The sequence below is a fragment of the Myripristis murdjan genome, chromosome 24, assembly GCF_902150065.1.
Source record: "Myripristis murdjan chromosome 24, fMyrMur1.1, whole genome shotgun sequence".
Taxonomy (NCBI): domain Eukaryota; kingdom Metazoa; phylum Chordata; class Actinopteri; order Holocentriformes; family Holocentridae; genus Myripristis; species Myripristis murdjan.
In genome coordinates, this window is record NC_044003.1 from 7,414,197 (window position 1) to 7,431,986 (window position 17,790).

Here is a 17,790-nt window from a genome sequence, read left to right on the forward strand (position 1 = left end):
TGTGGCGCTTAATTGGAAGCAGAGGCCACACATGCACAGGCGAAGACATTACCACTGCAGCTATGGAAACGCACCAATTACTGAAAAGACGAGAATCTTGCTTTCTGATTTTGAACCGGCCTGCACACACACACACACACACACACACACACACACAAACACACACACCTCATCACACACTCACCTGAACCAAAAAGAGTGATTGCGAATGATTGACGGTATCGCCTCCACAGTGTCTTCACAAGTCACTCAGGTGGGTTAATTTTTGGTTCAATACCTGAAGTTAAGTCTCTTTAAAATACCGAGGACACCAAAGATCATATCTCATTTTTTATTATTTACAATTCTTTACAAAAGTTTTTAGTTCTCCTGTTCTTGGGTCCCCTGTTGATGGTAACTGATGGTAACCCATCTCTTTGGTCTGGCTTTTATGTAGTGTCTTATAATTTTATAGTTTTATAGGTACTCTATTTATTATTATTTTTATCTGTATTTGTTTTATTGTTACTTTACTGATTGTTTCTATATGTTATATTCTACATTTTATTTTATTGTTTTTATATTTTATTCAGTATCTTACTCTTCAGTTTTTTTTATTATTGCTGTGTTTTTATTGTTTTAAATCTTTTTATTCACTCTCTTGTCTAATTATTTTTATTTATTTATTTTTTGTTTATTTATTTATTTATTTTTTAAAATTCTTGATCTTTTATTTTTTTAATTAACTATATTTTATGAGTGTGCATCGGTCTCCTAGTCCTTTTACATTTTATTTTATGCTTATTTGTCAATCAAGATGTAAAGCACTTTGAATATCATGCATTTGTTTGAAAGGTGCTATATAAATAAATTTGATTGACTGATTGATCGATTGATTGATGAAGAGAATTTGGCCTTGAATCTCTTCTTGGCTGCTGCTTCCTGAGCCCTGACCTATTTCCACCCATATTCGCAGGCACTTTGGGTTACACTGCTGAATAAAATGTGTGGCATAAATAATATTTGATTTGTTTTGATCCCCTCTGTGAACAAGTTCTCGCTTTGTCAGCTCGGGGACTTAAGTTGCCTGCTCTGCTTTAAAAAAAAAAAAAGTAACCTTGTGCGATTTAACGTTTTAGACTATCAATCATTTCGCGAGAGTGTGTGTGTGTGTGTGTCAGCGCTGCCAAACGCCGCACATCTTACTCGGGGATCATCGCTGTCAACATGTGAGAGAGAGAGAACAAACAAACAACAAACTTCTCCTTTACGTTCTAAACGCTGTAAACGGCTGCGGGTGGGAGTCATGAATATTTAGAGGAGAGCGAGCACGCCGGGAAGCCCAAAAACTCAAAGCCAGCTGAAGCGGAGGAGGTTTGTGGGTAACCCTGCCTGAGGGCTGCGGGCCCCCGGCCAGCCGCTTTGATCTGAAGGGCCGGCGCTCTGTGCTAAAAGCTGCACTTGATCCGGGCCGGACCGCCGCTCTGGGGTACGAGCAGAACCAGGCTCTCCGGCGGCAGATGGGCTGGATGGCGACACCATGAAGCACCACGAACCGTAAAACCCTCTCTCTCTCTCTCTCACACACACACACACACACACTCACGCTTGAACATTTGTTGGCATCCATAAAAGTAGAACACTAAGATTGATGCGCCTACATGCACAGAAGTGTGCGTGCATGTCTGTGCATGTAGATCCACAAATATTTGCCCACACACACACACACACACACTTACACACACAAAAAACTCATCAGTATTCCCACAAGCAGAAGACCCAAATCAATGCACACACACACACACACACACACATACATGCACACACCCCTTCACATTTAGCGAGGCAGAAATCTAAGGTAAATGCATATGCATGTACATCTGCCTGTGTGCACTGCCTACACATCCACACACACACACACACACACACACACACACACACACAACCAATATTCATGCCACTACAGTACAATAATATCTATTAATCCTAATGAAAAGCAAATCCTAATCCTAGTCCTAATATGAACCTGATTCTAATGCAACATGACTACAGACGTCACACAGTGAAACATAATAATTTTCCGAGACTATTTACAGACGTTTTAACAAACTGTAACACTGATTTTGCACAAATCATCCTTTTCTCATTCAAATAAGCCTTGCAGGTGAGTATAAAGGTGCATGCTGTATATTTGTTCCTGCACAGAGGTAAGTACGGAGGAATACAGCTGGTTATCGACGAGATGATTCGGTGAACTGTCCCTTTAGGCGGCATAGTGAGCTGCTACAGTCATAATTTTTTTGTGTTTGACAGAAGTTGGGACAAGGACAGTCAGTATTACAAGTGAACATACACTCAGTTGGGTCATTTTCATTTAAGTATAAACATCGACACTTTTAAACGTAGACTAAAAACCCATCTCTGTGGTCTGGCTTTTATATAGTGTCTTATAAATTTATAATTTTATAATTGTTTTATGGGTACTCTATTTATTATTTTTATTTGTATTTTTTATTTGTACTGTATTTTGTTTTTTTACTGATTGTTTCTATATATTATATTCTACATTTTATTTTATTGTTTTTATATTTTAATTCAGTATCTTATTCTTGAGGTTTTTTTTATTATTGCTGTGTTTTTATTGTTTTAAATCTTTTTATTCACTCTCATCTGATTATTTTATTATTTTTTTTAAATATTACATTTTTTTTTTTTTTTAATTCTTGATCTTTTATTTTTGTGTGCATCGGTCTCCTAGTTCTTCTACTTCTTATTTTATGCTTATTTGTCAATCAAGATGTAAAGCACTTTGAATATGATGCATTTGTTTGAAAGGTGCTATATAAATAAATTTGATTGACTGATTGATTGACTGATTGATTGAAACATCCTCATTTGCTGCTCTGTGCTGCTAATCCACAACACTGTGTTACTCTCCCTCCATTGGCTTCCATAGACAAGCAGCTCCCAGAATAATCACTTTAAGCGCATAAACCAACACCAGCCGAGTGGACTGTGCCAAAATAAAACACAGAACGCATTTTTTTGAGAACCCTGCACGGCTCTTTTCTTGTTATTTTCCTAGTTGACTTAAAAAGTAGATCCGGCAGGTAGCACCTGCGGGAAACTTCTGCATGGTAACCTTACGCCGGGAGGGAAAACGACTTGATAGTGCTTTCACAAATAACAGCAATTACACTGAGAAGAAGGAAAAAAAAAGGATATCAGAGCTTGTTCTTTTTTTCTTTTGTGTACTGGCATCATCTGCTTTGTTGACATTCATTTATTGAATGTTATTTTAGGAGCTGTTTTGCTATGAAAGCGAATGGAGAGACAAAAATCCAGCATTGTGGATTAGCAGCCGAGAGGAGCACGACGGAGCAGCTAATGAGGATATTTCACCGTCATGTGGACTCATGTCATGTCCACGTAATCCTACAAAGCAACACCCCTCTGAAGTTCATTTCTGCTTCAAGATCTGATATTTATAAAACTCAGTTTAAGAGATTTTAAGGCTTTTTCGGGGACCCGCAGGCACCCTGCAACACTATCACAAAACCCCAAGTCCTAATCTTACAACTAGCCCTCAAACTAATAAGTAATGACCTGTCACAATGACCTCTCTTTGCACAAATGTCCTCACCCCGAAGCTTTAAAATTCAAACTTGCTCCCAGCGGGGATAGTAAAACAACACACACACCCACACACACACACACACACATACAGTGACAGAGGGCCATTAGAGACCGTGATGGAGAGTGATAAAGTGCGGCGATGCTGCTGCCAGAACAGCTCGAAGTAGATCAGGGGGAAGTGGAGCTGCACAGAGGGGATTCAGGGCTTCGCCTCTGCTGTCCTGCAGGCAAACTTGGGACTGCGGGGACGCTGGGGCGAGGATTTGCTCCACTCTCACTTGTATCCAGTGTTTTCTTCGCTGTATCGCATATCTTGTGGCTTGCGGTGACCCGATTTCCCTGGGAATTGTTAAAAAAGGCTATTCCCCAAGGAGCGATATTACTCATGGACGTGATTTGTAATAAATGGCAAGATTTTCCTTGTGTACAAATCGCAAATGTCGGCAATTTGTAAAGTAAGTGATTCTACTGCGGTGAGGGCAGCACTTTCAAGGTAATACTGACTGCTTGGTACACAATTATTTATTCTTTATTTATTCTTGATGTACATTTTCTATTTCCCTTCTGTCGTGAAAAGCCTGTGCAGTGGAGTCTGTCCAGGCTGGTTCTGAAATTTTGTGGTAAATGTCTGATTTTAATTTGCCAAAATCCGCCGATTTCGGCAAGTTTCATTATCCTGCACAGTGTGTTTCAGATAACACAGATGTTGGGTGAGTAATACACACATTCACATAATATTACATCTGTGAAAACAGGGTTAGAGTTTCATCTAATCTAATCTTATCTGCAAATAAACACACTGTGCTTACGACCTACTCCGAGGCAGAGCTGTAATTTATCAGATACGCCCAAATCAGTGGGATGCATTTGTTTGTTTCCCTTCCATTTTTCAGTGATACATCAAATGATAAAACCGATTTTCCATTATCGCAGCGCCGATGTAGAGGAGAGCAAACCCACCTAAACTCAGGTCAGGCACCTTTTTATTTGTTAGACTGGAAGAAATCTTTATTCTATTCTATTGATGAAAAATGTCTACCTGGCCTTTGATTATTATTACATTTGTATTAGTAATAATATCATTATATCTACAGTAAACAATTGGTGAGGTCGGTTACTGCTATTTTAAGGCTCACAATAACCTCTCACAAAGAAATAGTATGGGTATATCATACATTTCCTGAATCCTCAAAGTCCATTAGGTATTGTGGTTGTTGTCTTTTGGGTCCTTGATATCCCTTGATCCCACAGGGATAAAATAAACTATGTAGTTTAGGCGAAAAATGTGGGAAAATGTGTGTAATCTATGGTTTAAGGAGGTCATGTGACCTCTGTGTTTATCAGAAAGAGAGACACCCATGGGCTTAAATGAAAGCTGAGAAGGTCCCCTTTAAAATGATACCAAACACTCATATATAGAATATTGACAAATAGGAAACTGATAGCCATTTCTAACTTTGGGCGACTAATCAATAATCATGCTAATTAATCAATAATTATAACTAAACGTTAACTTTTACAGCTTGGCATACGGCAGAAATGGATTCAGCACTAAAAAAACATACAGAAACAACAGATAAAGTGCTTTTCCTCAAAAATGCCTACCATGTTGTTTTCTAAGGGGCTTTTTCAATTTTCGGTCCTGACTATAGGGGTTAGGGGTTATTATAGTCACAACGATCAAAATTTTTTCAGGGGTGAAATAGCATGAACTATTTCTGAGGATCCATGTTTTTGTTTATATTTGTGAGTGTGACAGCTCGCAGAGGCTTGACAGTGAAAGTTGAGGCGATGCCTGTGTTTGTCCGTAGCCGCTACAGGCATCATTTCTGGATCGACATGGGACCCAAATATCCTTTGGCTCAACACAAAAGCTGCTTTATCTTGAATTTCTAATGCACCATGATATCATATTTCACAAAAATGATAAATTTAGCCGCTGTGGATGATTTCCGTACGTCATCTGGGCTTTTATTTGGACACTATATTTACCGGGGGTTTTTCAGCGCTGATGTAGGTCGTAAACATCTATTCAGCGTCGACGTCTTTGCTTGGAGAGAGTAATTTTATCATGCTCTTTTCAGCGACACCGAGATGGAACAGGATTAAGACAAGAGGTGTTTTTAGAAATCCTTATTTTTTTTTCCCCGATGACAACATAGCAATAATCAGCAGGGAGTGTGTTTGCCAGCCGGCGCTCGTTTGATCGAGGTTTCCTGTCTGATGGACGCCCAGGAGCAACGCGGCCGACACCAACCTGAAGCCTCCGCTCCTCCTCCTCCCTCTTCTTCCTCTCCTCCTCCTCGTGCTTCCTCTTCAGCTCCATCTCCGCTTTCCTGATGAGGGGAGAGAGGCAGAGAGATAAAGACGGAAAAGAGATGAAGACAGATGGAGAGAAAGAGAGAGAGAAAGACGGGCACAAATACGAGAATTCGTCAATATCGGCCATCACGGAGCGGCTGATGAACGCTGTGATCGATACTGACGATGAGACAAATTGCCACTTCCCCAAGGGCACCCGCTGTCTCTCCCTCGCCACGTCCGTCTTTATTAGCGGCATCTTTATCGTTAAAAGGTGCTTTGTGTGGTGTTTTACAATTCTCAAAATTAAGGCCACAGCGCCCATAAACCCTGACGCTTCCTACCGTGAAAGACGCCGCCGCTGCTTTCTGTTGTCGTTAGTTTCAAAGAGCGAGAAGATGCATAACGGCCGACAACGGGCCGCTCTGCATCCGCACCCGGCAGGCTAACGTGAAGCTGGATCTCTGCAGTTTGAACAGCAGAGGTGCAGTAAAGGTGTGAACTATCTGCACAAGAAAAAAAAGTTCCTGTTTTGTGTCGTAAAGCTCAGTTCAAATCTCCAAATCCGACCCGGTGGTGTAAAGGCCGATAGAGGCTGACAGTTGTTTTGCAGACGGTCTCAAATGTTTATGGCAATTACACTAATCACTGAAAACTAATTTAACTAATGTTTTTTTTTTTTTTTTAAACCTGCCTAGGGACTGTGGATGTGACTCAGCATTCTTGTTAACGCTGGCATTTTTTTCTCCATGGACATTAGCATCTTGAAATGTTATGCTGGTGTTCATTAAGTTGCTCTGTTACTATCAAATAAATGATCAAATAAAATATTGAGTCTAAATGCTCCACATAAATGCACCTTAAATATGTTATATCTTCTGTAATACTGAGAGGCTAAATAACTAAAAATTTCCCTCACTACTCTAGCGGTGGTTTTGCAAGTCAGTGATGTTTTTTGCTGTTTTTTTTTTAATAATTAGAAAAAATAAATCAAAGGATACAATATGGCCTGAGCTGAGAATAAACAGCGTTATCATCGTAATCTGGGTTTGCTCTCTATTTCTATAAAATAACACAAAGTAGCTCATTCTAGTCTCTGTAACTATAGTGTCAGATTATATTTGGATTTTGACCTGACCAAAAACTGCACTGAATCATTTTGACCACTAGAGGGAGCAAATTCTATGTTTGCAAACGCACAAAGCCACTCCTTCCACAGCTCATCGCTTGTAGAAACAGAGTAATGAAAAAAGTGTTGATGATTTTTTTTTCTCCACGGACATTAGGGATACATTTTCATTTGCTGAATTACTCGGAAACGCGAAGCTACAGACTTTCTGATTCACGGTAAGCTTTGAATACACTTTTTCTGTTGCTGCGTTTCTGATTTGTGATCGGAAATTTGGATAAACAAAGCACAAATCTGCAGAATAGCATTTTCAGAAACGCCTTGAATGAAGCTCACTGTCGGGCCAACAGACATTTAGAGGCTCCAACCAGGTGAAACCATCAGCCTGGCTTATAAACCGCATGTTAGAGAGAGACCAGCAGGTATGACTCTCACACTGCGAGGGGACAATTTACTAAAAAAAAAAAAAAAAAAAAAAATGCATAAGATTTCTAACTGTAGCTTTAATATGCATGTTCATTTGTAATTTACTTTCCCGTTCACATGCTAAAATGAACGCGAGGCATCAGCCATCGGGAATTGCTTCTCGGAAAAGCACCTTTGATGCTGGACGTTCTCCGACTGCTGCCACTGGACACGCCAATCAGTGACGCGAGACCGAGTGACTTTAAAGGACTGATATGCTAATCTAACTATGGTTACGGCATCCAAGCATGCAGCAGGCATACGATATTAGATTAGATGTTAGATTGAGTACGAGTACAACACAGCGCTGATGATTCACTCCAGTTATTGAAGACAAAACGACCTGATCCTGGTGCAAATGACGAAACCTCTTAGGTATGGTCCAGCAGCATTTGGCTTTCCATTAGGGAAAAAAAAAAAAAAAAACATGTAATACAGAAGATAATATAATACAAAATTTCCTTGTATTTCCTCTCTCCTTGGCGGTTGTGATTCTTTTTGTACTGCTTTGCTTTTACATTATTACGCTACGCTCACTGGCCCTGAACCTTTCACTTCTGACTACAGGCTGCTTGAACTGTTCGGTCACTTGGGAACCGAGGCTTATTTGTCTGCACGTACTGTAAAAGCTGCTCTGGATATATAACAGCATCAACCGAATGCTTGTAATGCAGAAAAAATGTACCCGTTTCGCTGTGGAATTTGAATTACAGGGGAAATTTCCAGCGAGAGCCGAAACCCTAGCGCTCCCTAATAAACAATGTTTGGATTAAACTTCGGCGCTGAAAACCTTATAAAAAGCTAAATCCTATAAAGCAAGGCATTACAGGGTCGATGACTTTTATCAAGGGCTTTTGATGAGAGCAGGAGCTCAGAGCGCCTCAGTCGATACCCGTGCTCCCCCCCTGTTTCCACGATGATGACCTTCAGCCGAATAACCTTCAGGTGAATCTTGGGAGTTCATAACTTTCCGGAGGAGGAGTGTGGTGTGCTGTTGAAAGGGGGGGGGGGGGGGGGGGAGAGGGGCCATAAAATTTGGGCTGTCGTCTCTAATGTCTTACATTAGCGGCTAGTGGTTTGTGACGAACACAACGGCCCCCATCAGTTCTAGTAAAAGACTTTTCCACACCATTGAAAGAAAGGAGGACTCTGGGAGTTGAACTTGAGTGACGGATAGGCCTGCCACGATCGGGGGCGGGACGTGACATTTTAGTCCCGCCGGACACAACGGTCGATCAATTCTAAAATTCACAATTGCGTATGTGATTTACAGAACACGGGTTAAGTGACAGAATAGATGACGACCTGAGCGCGTCTCTGTTTCTAGACTCGCTTTAACGCTGAGGGGACGAGCGCTCTGCAACTCGTGACGCTTGAGATTCACCCGAGGTTCATTTCTCAAGCAGCAAATGTCCACGCTCATTCCAATCTAACACACAGAGAAAAATAGATGAATGAAAAATGACGCAGCTCTTCTTCCCAAAAAGAGCACTGAGAAACAGTTTATTGAGAAAAGAAGTTGCTCCTGGTAGTTTTTTTTTTTTCTTCTGTAAGCCGTGAAATAAAAAAGACTGAGAGGCTGTTCACGTCAGCCTGATGCATTTTTCATGTACACGGCATACAGCGTGTCCACAAAGTCTCTTTACAATTTAAAAAAATCTATTGCAAAAGCAACTGGTGAGATATGCTAATCAGATTTGTTCTATGTACTCAGTGGTTATCAAAGTTTTTAAATCACATTGCATTTGGGTATTTCAGGTAGCCTGTTGATGAAATAGGTTCTGTTAAATAAACCCCGAAAAAACGGCTACTCCTCAAGAAAAGGCATAGTGTGTATCGTGGTTTGTCAAAACAAAATCGGATACGCAGACTCAGAGGAACTACAGGGTTCTGTTTAAGATGATGGTGTATCGAACAAAGATACGGGACGTCAACGCCCTGAAACAAAAGATCACTGATGCCACTGCCACCATTGATGAGGCTCTGCTGCAGCGAACACGGCAAGAAATCGAGTACCGTCTTGATGTGCTTCATGCAGCTAATGGTGCCATATAGAGGTGTATTAAATGAGGCAAAAAAACTTCAATATCTACTCCTCATTTTGTGATAATTTCCACAGATTTGTCTGTTCATTTGCTTTGTAATAAATTTGTTAACTTGTAAAGAGACTTTATGGACACTCTGTGTATCTAGTTGTCAGCATTTGTTGTAAGATATGGTAAAGCCATATATGTACACATGGTATGAAAGTTTTCTACAAAATTGTGGAGGACTGGTGAGTGCTGGTGACCGGGAATTGGTTTTGCACAAAGCTCTGGACGCTCTTGTCCATCATCGGCCCAAGATTTATCTCGTCATGGCTCGACTTTCACGACGCTTCCCCGCTGCACGCGTTTGAACTCGGTTGCGGACTCGACTCCTATTGAGGGAGTTTACGACGCGTTTGCTCCATCGCCTGCTTTCCTTTAAATCAGCCTGTAAAGAAACCAGCTGTGGCTTTCTTATGTCGCACTTTTCCATCACACACAGACACAGAAATGGCTCGTGTGGCGTTCGCTGTCAGGGCTTTGCGGCTCCGACCCCTGAACCTCTTGCTATGGTCGGCTTGTAACATCGGTAATCCAGACACAGAAGCTTATTGCACTCCGGTGCTTATTGTAAATCACTCTGGATAAAAACGTCAGTTAAATGCCTAAAATGTGAAACGCGACCAAACCGTATCACTTTATGGCTTCTATATAAATCCATCCTTTAGGAGGTAAGAATAAGAGGATCAATCTCGGTATGTAAATCGTCGCTGTGTGGTGCGAGTGTGTTCGCCTGCTGCAGTAAATTACACCAAAAGTGGCTTCTGCCGGGCTGAAGCACAACAACTTCTGACAAATCCCTCTTAATTTATTGTAATGTGTGTGTGTGAAACCCGAGCGGAACATTTTACACCACCATCAGGTAGGCGACGAAAATGTAAATGCGAGTTCTAGACCCCGGGCCCTCGCCTGCCACTTTAACCTCCCTCTCTCCCTCCCTCCGTCTCTCTCTCTCCCGCCTCCTCACTTACAGACGCCTCTCTTCTTCCTCCTGTTTGCGCCGCTGCTCTTCCTCCTCCCTCCTCTTCCTCTCCCTCTCCATCTCCTCCTGGATGCGCTTGAGCCGCTCCCGCTCCTCCTCCTCCTTCTTCTTGTTCTGCATGGCGGTCAGCAGCTGCTCCGACCGGGTCACCAGGGCCTGGTACTCGTGGTCGATGTCGATCCGGGACATGATGGTGCTCTGCAGAGGAGAAAGAAACCGCCAGCTCGTTATGACTTTTCTGACGAGTAGATTCTGCCGACCAATCTCAACGGGTTAAAGATTTAAATTATTAAACCATTTACAGGGTGATGAAACTCTAAACCCTCTTTTACGCCAGAAAGCTGACCTGTATGGGTCAAAATTTACTGCATTTATTTACTGCATTGATTTAATGTATATTTGCATTGACTTAATGTATATTTGCTCTTTTTTGTTGGTTTGCTGACATTTTTACTTTTTTTTATGTAATCAAATTTTGAGGTGGGCTTCTCTTATAAGCCCCTAGGGGTTTTCTGTATCTCACCTGCACAATCTATTGTTATTTCATTCTTGTTCTGATGTTTTGCTTTTATTGTGCAAAAAAAAAAAAAAAAAAAAAAAAAAAAAATTAAATGACACCCTGGAGTGACGTGGCAAAGCTGGAAAAAACTTCAGGTAAAAACCACTAGATGCAAACACAATTTGTTGATGAGCTTCTGCCTGGGATTTATGGCCCTTTACCAGTTTTTGAAGTAAGTGATTTTACTTTTATTCACTATCTTTCGAATCACATCCATCACACAACGGTAATTATGAAAGCTCTTGGAAACTGGACCGACGTAAATTGAAAAACTGTGGAGCCGTGATTTGCGTGGTCGGTCAGCAGAGAGAAGAATAACTTAGCTTTACTTGTGCACTTTTTTTTTTTTTTTTTTATAATCCAGTTTGAACTCTGTACTCTCTTCCTATTGGAACTGCATGGAAAAAATCACATGTAATGCTGTCCAAATTTCTAAAAATAGGGGAAAAAAATCAAACAAAAAAATAGTACAGTTGTCCCTCGCTATAACGCGGTTCACCTTTCGCGGCCTCACAGTTTCGCAGATTTTTTTTTGTGCAATTTTGCATGTTTTTTTTTTTTTTACAGTGCATTGTGTTCTGCGACCTGATTGGCTAAGGGACTGTAGACCATTGTCAGTCAGTCTCCTCCGTGCCGTGTCTCCTGTACAGTACAGAATGCGTTCATTCTATAATACTGGACTTATTTTTCTACGAAGGTTTGAACTTTGAGAGTTTAAACAAGAGAGAAAAGTGAGAAAATGTTAACGCCTGTCTGAGAAAAGTGTATAAAGTGTGTAGTGAGGGGTTTTACAGCCTTAAAACATCTATAATAATTGTAAAAAATAAAGCTGACTACTTCGCGGATTTCGCCTATTGCGGGTTATTTTTAGAACGTAACTCCCGCGATAAACGAGGGACCACCGTACATTTTTTTGTCTTCCACTTGTTAGATTTTGACACCAGTAAAATTCCCAGCAAAGTGCCGGTGTTTCCACTTGAGCAGGACGTTCTAGGACAGCTTCCCCCTCGGCTCGTATGTAAAGTGGGGTGTGAAGGTGGCGTGACGAGCGGGGCGACTGTCCTTCAACCAGGCGACCCTGAGTCAACACTTTCTGCTGGCAGCCGCCTCTGCTGAGGCAAGACAGAGCCCTGCCTCTGTAACTCTGACCTCCCTGTTTTCCTGCCGGCATCAGTGAAGTTTCAAATCAAATCATCAGTATTTAAAGTGATGATGAGCCACATGTTCACTGAAATAAACACCTGTTTTTCTGACTGAAACGACAACAGTTTTTCCACCTATATCCAGTTCATAAAGCTTTTCCATTTGCTGCTGTAAAGATTTATTACCTTTGAGTTTTGGGGGAACTTTTGCCTGTTTGTTTGTTTGTTTATTTGCAGTAAATTGTGGGCCTGTAAAGCCCTTTGTGTGATTGTGCTTAGTAAGATTGAACTTGACTCGACATCTAGAGATGCATTTTATTTTCTTTTGTTTGTTCTGGTGTAAACAGTAGACAAACTGGGTTAAAAAAAAAGAAAAAAAAAAAAAAGCATAAACTCAATCCACAGAAAATCCAAGGAGAAAGGTGTCACGATCCCGCCCACACTGTTTGAGTGACAGCTGATCTGCAGGAGGTGCAGGATTACCGTTTGCACCAGGGAGCCGGTTCTCAATCTGTCCTGTTTCCTCTTGATTTATTTTTATTCCTATACATGCTGCCTTCACGAAAACCGCCCTGCCGCCAAATATACATTTGCAATCACTGCATAAAAGACATAACACCCTTGGGAACGCTGATTAATGATATCAGGAGTGACTTTAGATACCCACAGCAGGCAATTACATCACAGTCAGTGGCTAGAGGAGATTAAAATCAGCCAGAGAACACATGCTGGTGAATGCAGCTGCTTGTGCGTCTATAGCTTAGATACTTTCAACGAAATGAATCCCTCGTGAGTGTCACCGATCTCACGATCCTCCGTTACTGTATGTTCGGCGTTCGTCAGAGCACGATTTGTCTGCTGGCGCTGACAAAGAGCCGGTGCACGAGGCCGAGGTGCAAATCTGAGGAGGGAAAAGTGTCACCGTCTTGCTGCGGATGAATATTCATGCGCATCTGCTGTCACCGTAACCTTTTTTCCACCGTTCGCCGGTTATTCTACAACAAAGCGGCGGGGGGTGCGGTTTTGACGAGACAGGAGGGTCTTTCCTGCAAGTCCCCAGACCAGGGTTTGTCCCGCTAATCCAAACATTTACCGCGGCGCGCATCTGTCAAAACTGCCCTCGTGCCTCACCTATTCCTAAGCATCCTCACTCAGTCGAACGCAAGGGAGCAGATAAAGAAAACAGAAAGGATCAATCAAGCAAAAATGTAAAAAAAAGGGATGAAATCCAGATGCAAATTTATCCCAAAAGAGAGCAGACCTAAAACTGGACAAAGCACATGATTTAATTTCGCTAATGTTATGATAGTAAATATTATTAAGGGAATGAGAAGGGAAGACTCTTGAAAGCCATTACTGCGGGTAAATATTGTCCAATTCTCATAAAGCGAGAAATGTTTGGACTGCTATGTCAACCGTCCCTCTATATGAAGACTTCAATTCCAAAGTTATACCCTGCAGATCCATTTCTGAAGCGGGGGGAAAATTAACTACCTGGACTTCATCATTCAAAGTCAGGGGGATTCGGTCTGTGAAAAAATATTCCCATTTTGTCGACGGAGGATTTATGTATCCTACTGTCCTTCAAACAGCACCCGAGTGTGGTTTAATTTTTGTGCTGTCCATCATCTTGTAAGAGTAAGTGTTGCTTTTGCAAAAACGGCGGGTATCTTATTCTGGGATGAAACTCCTCATACATACATATATATTTATATACGTGCCTGTCAATGAAGCAGGCAGCTTAACACGGAGTTTGTAAAAAAGGACAAACGCAGAATAAAGAATATAGCAGAGAAGAATATACAGAGACAGAGAAGGAACGTATCGATGTAGGGTTTGTATACGGTTTATGGCAGAATAGAGGGCAGTCATGGGGCAACACAGCCAAACGAAGCTCCTGTTCAAGTTTAAGTTTACTGTATTGATACCAGAAGGTAAAATTGGCTTGCAGCGAGTCATTCATACAAGACAAAAAGACGATAAAAACACACGTAAATACGCAAGTTATCAATATACAGTATCATCATTTTAAGCTTGACCTCAATGGAGTGCAAAGTGGAGAGCCTTAAAGTGCATAGTGCAACATATCATTATGCCATCATGAGCATTGGGGTTTGACTCCAATAATTTAACAACATGTTAAATTATTATTATTATTTTAAAAATGTAAATTACTTATCAAACACACCTGTGATAACATAGATTGAAAAATAATCCAGAGTGATACCTCTTCTCTGAATAGACACGCTAAGCCACTGTACTGCCGTTAGCCAGTGAAAATAGAGCAGAGTGGCGACTCTTCACTTTGTTACACAATCTATGTCAGTGTGCTGCGGTAGCTGAAAATCTTCTGTGCCTTTGCCAGACATACGTTCATATTCCACTCAAAAACGACATTTCATTCAACTTATGCAAAATCCTGCCATATTCCGCGTAGCGGCGCATCTTGGTGGGCGTTATCCTGGTAATTTCTGCTCTGACGACGTGCTAAAATCCGTGCTAACCTGCACTGGCTCTGCCTCATCATCGAGCCGCGGCTCGGTCGGCTCGCCGGGGATGCACTCCCCTCGGCCTGGGGGTGAACGAGTGGGCTCATCGTCTCCTCCAGTGCTCCTCCGACTTCGGAAAAAGAAAGTGTTCACGTATCGACCATAAGATGTCGCCATTGCGCTTTCAACCGTATCACCAGATGCGGTTAAAAGCTCTATATACCGTCTTTGGTATCACTGTTTCTGGTGCATAAAAATAATAAAAAAATATTTGACAATCTGGTTCAGTGAATTCCTGCTCTTTAAAGAAGGACTGCCGAACCATGCCACCATGCAAAAAGAAATAACAGATTCAATAAATGCACGGTGGTTCTGTCAACACGGAAGTAAGACAGCTTCCTCCGACAGAAGAGACGCTGGTGTCCCCTCTGACACACAGCTTCACAGTTTTCATCAAAGGTAAGCTTAGAGTCTGTACCAAGATATTTGTAAGGGTTAATCTGTCCACTGTAGCTGCAAGATGCATGCAGCCTCACACACACCTGCATGGCTGTTCATTTCTACTTACAACATGAAGGCGGCATAAGGAAATGTTTGCCTAGGTTTGCTCCATGTGTACAGAGTGGATGCCCACTCTCAAACGCTGTGGTTCGTCATTCCCTGCAGGGCGGGCAGTGCAGTATCACCCTCTACCAGTGCACAAAGCATATTTCTCGTCTCATGCTGCGATACAAGCTTAAAACAAATGAGAGGAATTATATATTTTTCTAGAGTTACATGTTGTACAATTTCATTTTTTTGTCACCTCTCCCTCTCCTGTATTTCACCGTTCCTCTGTTGGACGCCTAGAACTGCCAAACCAGAGTCAGGAGGTTTCAAGTCCATTTTTACGGGGGGTTTCCAGGAGAGTATACCAAGCGCAGAAGAGTGCACGGGCACTCTGCTGTTATTTTGGGGGATAGGCTTATTTAAGTGCCCATAATAATTAAACTGATATTTAACCTCTCGTTAAATTTGCAGATTAATAATGCAAGACAGTGGTTCACAAATCGGATCCCCTATCCAGGTTTTTTGTTTCAGCTCTACTCTTTCTTTCACATTTGAGGGCTTCATGCTGATTGGCTGAGACATGTTTGGTTAATTTGTATGTCTTATCCACCTGAGACAGATCCACCTGAACAGGGCATGAATTTAGTCAGATCTGCAAGAACAAAAACCTGCAGGACTGGAGGTCCTTGAGGACGGGTTGGGATCCACTCATGTGAGGTACATGTAGGTTTAATTGTTTGTTGTTTGATATTTGATTAATTGTAATTGGTTGGTCTCAGAAGGAGGAGCTACAGAGGAGCTATGTCATTTTTTCTTCCTACCATTTTGAGCTGTTCTTTTCTTTTTCTGCAGTTATTTGTGGAGACGGTGCACGGTCATATCGCTGCATGGGACTGCCTGTTTTCCACTTGTAAATAAACACACCTGGACTGCATAATTGGGTTTTTTCCTCAGTGTTTTTTGCATTCACCGCTCGACCAACGTTACGAGCAGATTTCAGGTGTGTGTCCGTGTCACCCACTTTGATTTTGAGCATCAGGGCGTTGATGGCGGCCTCCAGCTCCTGGATCTGCACGCTCATCTCCTGCTTGCCCTCCTTCAGCCCGGCCACCACCTCGTTGAACCGGTCCATCCTCTTCTTCAGATTGCGCACCTTGACCAGCCCGTTGATCCTGAACCACACACACACACACACACACACACACACACACACACGACAGTTAGTTCAAACAGTATACATGCTCATTGACTCCAGTGGTTTTCTTTTCATTTACTAGAAACTGTAAATGATGCCACGATTTAACACTTAAACCAAAATATCTTTTCACGTCAGGGTCCCTACAGGGCAAAATGGGTGTGTGTGTGGCTTAGGGCGCTTTCACACATCGTTTGCTTTCTCCGTTTTCTACGTTTGCTGCATTTGTCTCGTGGTTCGAGCAAACAGTTCCCTCACTGGTCGGGCATTCCACCCAAAGGATTCGCCTCAGGGCTCTTTGGTTTTCCCACACGGGGATTTGCAACGACATCAATGTACTTCAGCTCTGCACTGACCTTTGGAGATCTCTGGTTTGTGTGTGGGTGTTGTGTGTGCAGTTGCAACTCTCCTAAAAATGACGTTCCCATACAACTGAGCTGTATTCTCTGTTACGTTTTGAGTAGGGTTGAGTAGACTGCGTTCTCACTCCGGGGTTTGATCAGATGCGACCCCACGCTGCCCCTACTTGGTGAGCGCGGCCCGGGGTGGGGGGGTTTGGAGTGGGGGGAGCGCCCGGTTTTGAAAAAAGCTCCCACACCCTCAATGAAAATCAACTTGGGATCATAAACATAGGAACATAAAAATGACTGTGTACAAGGTCTTTAGTATCCCGGTTTTGATTGGGTTTTTTAAGTATCCTGTTTTTGTGTTTGTGCATGTAAACACCATATCCTGAATTCAGAAACCGGGTAATGCCCTTTTCCCGGTTTCAAGAAACCCGGTTTTGCCACCTGGAGTGCTCCGATTGAAGCCGGGATACTGGAGCATGTATGAGTGACGCAGCAGATAAACAAGCAACATGGCGGCAATGAGAGCTTCCCATTTTTGGAGCGACAAAGAGACTGAATTTTGCCTGAAAAAAATGAAAGAACTCAACATAACTACTTCCTGCTCGGCTCCACTCGGCTCCACTCGGCTCGACTCGGTTTCGGTCGTACCGAGTTGAGTCAAGCCGAGTCGAGCCCGGTAGGTGCTCGTGGAAAGGAGCCATACCGGTTTAGACGGCAGAAGACAGAAATGCCGACCTATTCAAGTCTGTTGTGGTCAAACTACGTGACGCTGGTTTTCCACCTCGCACCACTGAACACATCAGGTCGCCGTGGAAAATACTGAAGAAGCACTACTGAGTATTTACTAACGCTAAGCCCGCTAGAAGCCACAGAGGTCTGGAGTTTGTTTTAGTTCTAAATATAATAAACATATCACACTTCACGCTC

The 17,790-nt window shown here is 42.2% G+C and overlaps 1 protein-coding gene across 1 annotated transcript in view; it reads right to left on the reverse strand.

The window, feature by feature from the left end:
• The window catches only part of myo6a (myosin VIa), a 153,867-nt gene that overhangs the window by 25,991 nt on the left and 110,086 nt on the right, over positions 1–17,790 (reverse strand). Inside the window, exons 25-27 of the mRNA XM_030047151.1 lie at positions 16,340–16,490; positions 10,569–10,777; positions 5,873–5,951 (exon numbers count right to left, since the gene is read on the reverse strand). Of these exons, the coding sequence (XP_029903011.1) occupies positions 5,873–5,951; positions 10,569–10,777; positions 16,340–16,490 (439 nt within the window). The remainder of the gene's footprint in view (positions 1–5,872; positions 5,952–10,568; positions 10,778–16,339; positions 16,491–17,790) is intronic.